This window comes from Setaria viridis, chromosome 3 (genome assembly GCF_005286985.2).
Source record: "Setaria viridis chromosome 3, Setaria_viridis_v4.0, whole genome shotgun sequence".
NCBI lineage: Eukaryota > Viridiplantae > Streptophyta > Magnoliopsida > Poales > Poaceae > Setaria > Setaria viridis.
The window spans coordinates 32990260-33000067 of record NC_048265.2 but is presented as its reverse complement, the minus strand read 5'-3'; the positions used below and the strand labels follow the sequence as shown (position 1 = coordinate 33000067).

Here is a 9808-nt window from a genome sequence, read left to right as displayed (position 1 = left end):
CTCGTGACAGATTATTTTCTTTCAAAGTGGATTAAGAACACGTTTAATCTACGTTATTTCCTTCCAAGATATTTGGGAAATGAGACATATAGACCCAACTTTTAATAATATTCTAAACTACTCCCTCCGTTCCAAATTGTAGGTTGTTTTGACTTTTCTAGGTTCATAGATGTTTGGATGTATCTAGACATACGTAGGTGCATACAAATATCTATGCACTTAGAAAAGTCAAAACGACCTACAATTTGGAACGGAAGGAGTAATAGGTAGTAAAAACATCAGAAGCTATATGCCTTACCCAAGTATAGGTACAAGTTTGAGCAATGAGGTAGTGGTGGTTGGTTTAGCCCCACATTTTTGTCAGCACTAATTTGTCTAAAAAATCTTAGAGTTGCTTTTTTTAATAGATGGACTAACAGAGTATAAGCTTATGTGTAGTTTATGCTTTTTAGTCGTTATAAATTTAAAGAAAGACCGTGACCTATATCTTCCTTTTAATCCTATCCATTGTAGTGTGAACTAGTGTAAGCCATATCCTTTATTTTTTGAAATAAACTATGCATATATCTAAAATACTTTCCTACTCAAGTTTCTTGTGGCAGAGACAAAAATTGTGGTGGCAGTGTCTGATAGACATTTTAAATAATGGAAGCACCCAACCACCCACTCCTTGACAACTATGCCTTTGTTTCTGAACTTTTCTCCTTGACAACTATTTTTTTGAAAACTTATTCTAATTGTTTTCTAGAAGACCATTTTGTTTTCTAAACTGACAATATTTCGGAAAAGCTTTATTTCAGGTATTTTTTTGAGAAAACATTGTTATAAATGATTTTGGGAAGCTTGGACTATGGCTCAGCCGCGAGCATGGATGTTCCACATCAATAATATTGTAAACTCAGTTTTTCCCAGCAATCTCGATATACCTGAAAGCGGTGAGCGGTGCAGCCGTGCAACGCGAGCAGAATCTAGCTGAAACGCAGCGTCACATCACGTGGTATCCGGTCCCGTTACGTTGCTGCTAACGGCGCTGCACAACCGCACCAAAAACGGCCCCATGCCCCTCCCATCTCCCCCACTGACTGCGACGCACGACGCCGGGATCCCGTCCTTGGTACGCCCAGCGAACGGCCGAAGCCCCCCGCACCCCCCCCCCCCCCCCCCCCCCCCCCCCCCCCCCCCCCCCCCCCCCGGGCCGGGGGGATGAACGACGAACCTCCCGGCGGGCTCAACCGTCGCAACGGGAGCGGCGGCAGCTTTCGAGCCGTCGACGCCACCCATTTCCAACGCCCACCAGCGGACCGGGGAGTAGTGGGACGACGTCAGTTGTGACGGCGACGGAGCTCCCCACCTTCAATGCCAGGCATTTCCTCCGGATTGGTGGCCCGGCCTCGCTTTTCCCACCACTATAAAATTCTGGCCGCGACGGAGAAAGGATCAAAGAATTGGCAGCGATTGGGAAACGAGGCGCAACCGGCAGAGATCGGCCGTCGCAGGGCACGACTTGACCAAGGGGAAGCCAAGAACCGGCCTTGGCTGGGTTGGGAGGGGATTGTGCACCGGCGGCGCGGCCATGTCGTCGTCGTGGAACTCGGTGGGGCTGGAGGTGCTGTACCAGGTGCTGGGCTGGGTCGCCTTCTTCGCCTGGTCCTTCAGCTTCTACCCGCAGGTCCTCCTTAACTACAAGCGCAAGAGGTCAGCACCGTCCTCCTGGTTCCACTCCTCATTTCTTGGGTTGGGTGGGGTTCGATTTCAATGCTCGTGCCTCAATTTGGGGCCCTGGGGGATGAAATTCACCCTTCTCTAACTAGTCAATGACCCTTGCCAAGCTCGATTCGTTCAATTATTTCATTATCCTGTTCATCTGGCGCGCCTGTGTGGAGAGCGGTTGTTGCATGTATTGTATGGGCTGTGTTCATTACCTGAGTAGAAATTTCGAAACACACACTTACAGCACTGAGTAATTCTCCACTGCGGGGAATTCTCTGTTATCGGTCACATGGCTCCAGCGCCGCAGTTAGGTTGCGAGGTGCGTGTGGATTTCTGGTACGAAATGGAAGGCGGATGATAGAGAATTGTGCAGAATGAACCTATTCAGAATTGCTAATTGGAATGAAATGGGACTTTGGCTTCATTAGTGCTTCAAACTGATTCCTAAGCAGCTTTTAATCATACTTTGGTCTGAACCTGTCTTTTAAACTAGGTGGAATGAGCACGTGTATATCCAATTTGCCTTCATATATGGTTAAGTGATATGTCATTCTGTCGAACACCTTATCTTTCAAGTTGGTGGGATCTTCCTCATCTGGCCAGCAAATAATAGTCAGTGGATGGGCCAGTGCCATCTATGTTGTAACAGGCATAGTCAGTTCTTAGGTTTTACTCTCTTTTCTTATCATCGATTAGTGTACGTTTTGGTTACAGTCGAATCCTACTCAGTTACGAGCTGAAAACATGTGTGCTTACTTTTATTTTGTTAACTTGGTGGGAAAAAGTATTACTTTGCCAAAAAATGTTTGAAACTGATTCTTAAGCAGCTATTACTCTGGTCTGAACCCGTCCCTTAAACTAGGTGGAATGAGCACAAGTGTATATCCAAATTGCCTTCATGAATGGTTATGTTATATGGCATTCTGTTGAACAGAGGATATGTTTGAAGTAGGTGCGGTGTTCCTAACCTGGCCAAAAAATAATTGATAGCAGAAGATGGGCCAGTACGATCTATATTGTAACACGCATCATCACTTCCACCCCTTTTCTTACCACCCCCCCCCCCCCCCCCGCCCCCTCCCCCACCACCACTATTTTCTTATCATCGATGAGTGTACATTTTGGGTACACTTGAATCCTATTCAATTACAAGCTGAAAACATGTGTGCTTACTTTTATTTTATTAACTTGGTTCTTAGTTTGTCCGTGCTCCGGTTGTCCTGCTTTTCTGAGACAGTTAGGGGGAAAGTATTACTTTGCCAAAAAAAAATGTTTGACCAGTGTTTTTGTTACTGAGCATTGGCCTTTTGGCTGTCTTCTTCAATACACACCTTAACACTTGCCCAGCTCTGTTTGCAATGTGCAATGTTAGAATTTGTATCCTGATTGGTTTGTAGTGCGTTTAAAATTTCAAGTTGTTGTTTTGAACTCAAACAGTTAAGCCTGTTCTGATCCAAATATCATTTCTTAACGGAAGTCCTTGGTTTATGGCTAACTTCTTGTCAATCTATTGCAGTGTTGTGGGTCTGAATTTTGATTTTCTGGTGTTGAACTTGACAAAGCACTCGTCTTACCTCATATACAATGCGGCTATGTTCTTCAGCCCGTTCATCCAGAGACAGTACCATGACAAATATAGTGATAAAGAGGTTTGCTCTACTTTCTTCTTTGTGCATTATCTATTCAAATTGGAAATGGTAAGCTAATTGATGATTGGTTGCTTCTTTGCGCATTTGCATCATGTGCAGTCAGAACCTTCGTTGGGCATGTAAAACCCTAAGTATATCAACATCTCTAGTGTTCTGTGATTGGTTCTTCCATTATTGAACTATTGATTGACAAAAATATACTATTGCATGCTTTTATTTAAGTGATTTCACATCGACTACTCTCTTAAGCTGGTTTGGTAGTGTTCCAGATTGCACTTATACTTGATGTTTCCCTCAATAGTGCCAATTGCAGCGGTTATGTAAGCTGTTGATCCATGTCTGGCAAGCACAACTTTTTAATGTAGAGCACAGGATTCTTGGGTACACAGTTTTAACATGTCATACTGATGCTGAATAATGAACTGGATTAGTACATGCATGAATTGGAACTTGGAACAATGCTGCTGCGTAAGCTGCAGATGCATGCCAAGGAAATGAGAAGATGTTACCTGGAAAGATAATTCTCGCTTCAGCACTGGGTTTAGAGCTGCATGGTGAAGTTAAAAATTTCAAGGCAATACCTTTAAAACTGTTGCCAAACAAAGTTATAAAATAGTGGGGTAGCGTTGTACTGTTGTTGTTATATCAGTTTTGCTCATAGTTGTTGTCGCATAACTTTCAAGAATAGGCATTGTATATCCATGTCCATTCTCAGGTTGTACTAGTACATTTTCTTGATGTCGGTGCCTCCTTGGCCTTGTTCTTTCTAGGTATCAACTATGATGCTTTTTATTTTGCAGATGATTCCTGTTGCTGCAAATGATGTTGCTTTTTCACTACATGCGGTTGCATTGACATCCTTCACCGTTTTCCAAGTATTTATATATGAGGTTGGTTTACTATCTTGTTGACCATTAAGGGTGTATCCTAGCTACTGACTCCTAACTGTGTTGAATTTTTGAACTTGTAATATACAGCGAGGAATCCAGAAAGTTTCCAAAGTTTGCATATCAATTACTGCTGTTGTCTGGACTGCTGCTATTGTTTGCCTCATTATTGCTTGGCCAAAAAGTGACTGGCTTTGGCTTATTGACGTGTTCAAGTAAGTTTTTTGTCCTCGTTATTTGAAAATCCTATTAGCTTTACTTTGGAAAACAGCCAGCTATTTTTCAGTTAGGGTAGTATCTAACTAAACTTGATCCTCTTGGTAAATGTGGCACTTATTTTTCTCATTCCATGTGAATTTCAGTTCTATACAAGTTGGTATGACAGCAATCAAGTACATTCCTCAGGTACTAATAATTATTAACAACACTCTACTTATTCAGTTGTCTCTTGATGTGTACTTATATATTTGGAAGTTGGAACTAGTGGTAAATTTTGGACAGAGTACAGGATCAACTAAAATCAACATAGTGCATCTAGCTGATAATTGGTACTGGATCTTAATATATTTATGAAACCTAACAAAATTGTGTAATTGTGAATGTGTTTTGGAAGAAAAATCTCCGCAACCTTTTTGTTAAAAAAATTTTCTAGTAAAAGATATCCAAAAGGACATAAATAGCCAACGTCTCCTTTGTTACTGTACTATTTTAGGGAGTAATAACACATTAAATTGGCTTTCAATGGACACATCTGATACCTAGAAGACAGGCCAACAGTGTAGCTTTCTAGAAAATGTTTTTCTATTCTACAGAACAAGGGAAATATTTATTTTTCCATGCTAATTCAAAGAAATTTGAAAATAGTTGGAGTCTCATGCATTCAATGCCTAGAAGAAGTTCTGAGATTGAAGGAACTAATATTGAATCTACTGAAGTTATCTGCTCAAATTTGCGCATAGATATATTCATTCCTTATGTTTATTCTTTCTATTTGGCTTAGGCCATCATGAACTTCAGGCGGAAGAGCACAATTGGTTGGAGCATTGGCAACATTTTACTTGACCTCACGGGAGGGGTGCTGAATTTTGGTCAGATGGGTGTGCAATCTATAGATCAACGTAAGCCATATTAATCCTTTGCTTCACTGCATGGGTTGTGTTGGGCATATTAGCTTTCTTCCCACTGAACAAATTGTGCTGCAGATACGCTGGTAAATTTCTACGGAAATATTGGGAAAACCCTGCTTTCATTGGTGAGCATGACTCCTAATGTCACCTATAGGTTTTTTGGCAACACATTCTTATCTACATAGAAGTTTGCCTTGCTGCTTGCAGAACTTGACTCATTAAACTATTCTCGTCGCTTTTTGTAGGAGACGGTTTTCTTCGATGTTCTATTCATAATTCAGCACTATGTGCTGTACCCTGCCAAAAAGGATGAGAATGGTAAGGCAATCATTTCTGAAAGGGTAGCCCCTCTTATCAGGCCGTCTGACAAGCCTGAAGAAGATAATGTATGATTTAGCAATAGATATATTGCGTCGCATCATATGCTGTTCAAACGGAACATAACTGATGCATTTTTATTGTATATCGTAAACTAACTGTTGTATATATTTGCTTACACACATGGTTCCTGTAAAAGTTTTACAGACGTTCTCTCCATACTTTTGTGTAAATGGTTAGTTGTTTGAAGCATTTACTTCGACTTCGTTTTTTTTGGTTGCTCTGTTTGTAACCCATCGTAAGCATTCTTGTTATCAAATGCATTGGGTGTGCTTTAAACTGGAAAGTTTTCAAATCTGCGAACCAGCTCCTTAACAATATCTAATTCTTCCATGAGTTTGTGCTGTCGTTAGCATAATTATTCAATTGTTAAACTAAGAAAAATTGAATAGGGTAAAACATTTTTTCTGAACTCTGCTGTCGTTACAATCAAACCGTTTTCATTTCTGTATGTAACCAGCAGACGATTTCCCTGTGCTTCCTATCGTTGTAAAACATGCTGCGGCCCAATAGAAGCGCCAAATGGAGGAGATGGACCTTTCTTGGGCCGAAAGGAGACTATGGTGGCCATGTAATTTGCTATTAAATCAGTGGCGATGAGATGTGCAAAGTGTACGAAGGATCCTCTCATAGAAAGAAGACATTTGTTTTCAAGAAGAAAAATAAAAAGGAAGAAGATGTCCCAAGATATGCCACTGAAAATCAAGGGATGTACAGTTATGAAGCGGTAGATCGTGGATATATGCCACGGAAGAAAGAATGACGAGAAAAATTAAGTGCTGTAGAGTCTTTTCGACGTGTACTTATAGTAGGCGTGTGTATGTAAAGAAAACATACTACTCCCTCCGTCCCAAACATACTACTTCCTACTTATTAGTGGGTGTTTGGTTTGAGAAATGGAGTCATGGCTCATCTTCTCACTCCTCACCTTTTTTAGTTTGTGAAATGGAATGAGTTGATCTCTCACCCCCTCATCCCTCACAAACAATAGTATAACCACGAAGAATGGGGTCATCCCACTAAATTTTATAGGATCAACTCATGATGGACAATCTCACGTACGATGAGGTGATTCCTCAAACCAAACACATCATAAATGCTTATACATCATCCTAATCAACAAATTTGATCCGGTCCGCATTTAGTCAATCACAGCAATAATATGCGTGGAAGATCACAGCAATAATATGCATATAATATGCATGGAAGACGATCCTGACTTGGGGCGCATGCAAGCTAACCAGCGAAGTCTCGCGGGGCACGCAATATGACAGAACGACTCACTTCGCGTTCGCAGTGCCACGTGGGTTGCCACAACAACCAGGCAGACGCGCACAGGCTACCACTTAATCCCACATACATGTGCGAATGGGTGCAGGCAGCCCACAACCCACCCCACTTTGCATCCTTATCTGAGCCATATGAATACATCAACTCCCCTTAAAGCGAAGAGCCTATATAGAGATAAAACCTAAAACTAAAAAAGCAATACATATCAATGCGTTGACGGCCACATACGCATAGCAAAGAACACGTAAGCATAGCAAAGAACACGTCAACACTGCGTCGACGCACACGTATACACCCCCGCCACCACCTGCAACAAATCTTATTTATGTATCTAATAGAAACAAACACAAAGCAATCAAGCGCATCCTTATCCTTCAGGCCTCCAACCAGTGGGACGAAGACACGCAGTCTAGCGGCTCGGGGCGGAGCAACCCCCTGGACCTGGAATCGATAAGCTAAGAATCTGAGGGACATAAACAAACACTTTTGGTGGATGACGTGCTGATGTGTTCTTATTTGTTGGTTACAGCTCAATGTCTATGTGTTAAGATTCCTAGATTTAAGATGCTGCCTGTGGGTTTTTATCTTTAATTGCTTTGTTGCTAGACATCTACTCTTTTTGTTGTACCTATTTCACACTTTGCATTTTTCAAATTTGGAGGACCTGTTTCGGCTTTATGTTGCTACCTACAGCGTTGTACGCGAGGTTCTCAGTGAAGGAAACATCATCAACGTCTCCTAGTAACTCAGTGTATGCGTTTGTGTTCAATTTGTCAGAATTTCTTAGTAGTTTTTATTTTAGTTTAGCGTGTGCATTTACATTTTGATCCATTTATTTTCTCATGTTAATCGCATTATATTCATACATGGTTGTATGTATGCATGTTTATTTTTCCTATTGCCATCTGAATCGGATCCGACGAATCGAATGACGGGAGAATTGGGTGTCATCAGTAGGCGATGTAAGTATATAGAGTACTCTTTTATTTGTTGTTTTTAATTGTCAAATATGTGTTCCCAGCGTTGATTATTGTTCTACTTTGTTTGACAAAGGGAAATGTATGTTTCCTATTGTGTCTCGTGAGTATGCTGGTAAGCGGAGGTGGTTTCAGATGAAGGATCGGCGTTTACATAATCTTGGAAGAGCAGGTGTTGTAATAGTAGTCGCTGAATTTCTTCTTTCTATTTTTTACTAATTTTTTGTTTATTCTATAAACTAATTTGTTCGCGTTGGTTTGCAAATAGGTTTTTTACGAAATATACCCTCTGTTTCATTGGAGCATTTTTCTCTAGACTATATTGAATTTTTGAAAGGTAATCGAAGTATATTTATAGTACTCTTTTATTTTAATTTGTGTGTTATATTAACTGTAACTTTTTTAAAAATTTTGTTGTGGATGAAGTAGTATCTTATCCTATCTTGATCGGTCATACTACGATACCGTTGATTATGAATGCGCATTCTATGGTGCTATATTTTGGTATGGAGAATGTAGTAAGCATGATTCAACATGACGTTGTGTGATCTACAATCTATGTTGCAGAGGTGGCAAGGTGTTTTTGCCGTGTTTTCAAGCAGTGCCAGAGTTTTTTGTTTCTTTGCAGCATTTTGATGGAGATTCTCGGTGCAAGTCTCCTTTGATGCCTGCTGAAGATAAGTCTCCTAAGTTTGCTCAATTATACATATATGATACGGACCATGAAATTAGGAATAGAAGTTCAGCTATTGTGTCTGAGGATAGTGATGATACCAGCTTGGATACTGATATTGTTAATGGTTTAATATCAATGCTTGATAATTGTAACCCTTTGGCGAAGCAATTCAGAAAGACACGTGATCTTCTTGCTTAGCATGGTGGTGAACATGTAGGTATAAGAATTGTGGGTGCATATGAAGATGATCCTGTTCAGTTTAATGTGCCAACAATGAGTGAAATAGCTGGGTTAGTTGTTGGTGATTTTTCACTTGAGAATTATAAACGAGATATCATAGTGGACAGTATACCATCTAGCTTGCAACACATTTCTTGTCTTCATCCTGCTTATATGGCACTACAATATCCATTGTTGTTTCCTTATGGCGAGCAGGGCTTTCGTCTTGGGATTCCCTATAGGTGTACGGATTTGTTACAAGCTGGTGCTCAAAAAAATGTTACCATGCAGGAGTATACTTGTTATAATTGTCATTATAGGAGAAATCATCCTAATCCATATTTATATTGTGGAAGGTTGTCTTTTCAATCAGCAGTTGATATTTTTGCCTGCATAGAAGAATGTAGGCTGACTTGGATAGCTGATCACCAAGATGACTTTAGATGTGAACATTTTCAAGGTATTACTGACGATGTGAGTAGAGGCTGCATTGATGGTTCTTCTGTAAGGAAACAACGGGTTATTCCTGTTTCTTTCGTTGGTGGTCGACGATATTTAACTCAGCAACTTCAAGATGTAGTTGCTATATGTAGGGTGCATGGTCCTCCTCATTTTTTACGATATTTACGTGCAATCCAAAATGGTTAGAAATAAAAGAGACCGTGGAGTTGGAGTGTGGGCAACGGCCATCGAATAGACCTGATGTTGGCTGTAGGGTGTATCATATGAAGCTGAATGAAGTAATGGATGATATTAAGTCTGGTTCTGTTTTTGACCTATTGTTGCAGGTATGCATGTATAATTTATGCATTATTGGGTTCGTTGCAGTTTACAATGGTATCATAAAATTATTTTTTTCTCAGATTTATCTTGTATGACTGTTGTTGTACGATTT

General features: G+C 40.5%; 1 protein-coding gene across 3 annotated transcripts; it reads left to right on the top strand.

Annotated features, from left to right (window-relative positions):
- Positions 1 to 1200: 1200 nt before the first annotated feature.
- LOC117851012 (cystinosin homolog) lies at positions 1201 to 6717 on the top strand. 3 transcript variants are annotated; one of them, XM_072292838.1, is made up of 9 exons: positions 1201 to 1695; positions 3227 to 3359; positions 4160 to 4249; positions 4337 to 4461; positions 4609 to 4651; positions 5247 to 5364; positions 5449 to 5498; positions 5619 to 5691; positions 6215 to 6717. In XM_072292838.1, the coding sequence occupies exons 1-9, from the start codon at positions 1574 to 1576 to the stop codon at positions 6262 to 6264; spliced, it is 804 nt and encodes a 267-aa protein (XP_072148939.1). In that variant the 5' UTR covers positions 1201 to 1573; the 3' UTR covers positions 6265 to 6717. The 3 variants fall into 3 exon arrangements, with proteins under 3 accessions (XP_072148939.1, XP_072148938.1, XP_034588804.1); XM_072292837.1 differs by having other exon boundaries at positions 6212 to 6717; XM_034732913.2 differs by lacking the exon at positions 6215 to 6717 and having other exon boundaries at positions 1203 to 1695; positions 5619 to 5943.
- Positions 6718 to 9808: the final 3091 nt, after the last annotated feature.

What these genes read in the sequence shown, in the direction of transcription:
- LOC117851012 (XM_034732913.2), top strand. Translation starts at nt 1,574, where the DNA reads ATGTCGTCGTCGTGGAACTCGGTGGGGCTGGAGGTGCTGTACCAGGTG. An exon ending in CTTAACTACAAGCGCAAGAG is followed by an intron (nt 1,696 to 3,226) that starts GTCAGCACCGTC and finishes AATCTATTGCAG; the next exon opens with TGTTGTGGGTCTGAATTTTG. An exon ending in TCCAAGTATTTATATATGAG is followed by an intron (nt 4,250 to 4,336) that starts GTTGGTTTACTA and finishes TGTAATATACAG; the next exon opens with CGAGGAATCCAGAAAGTTTC.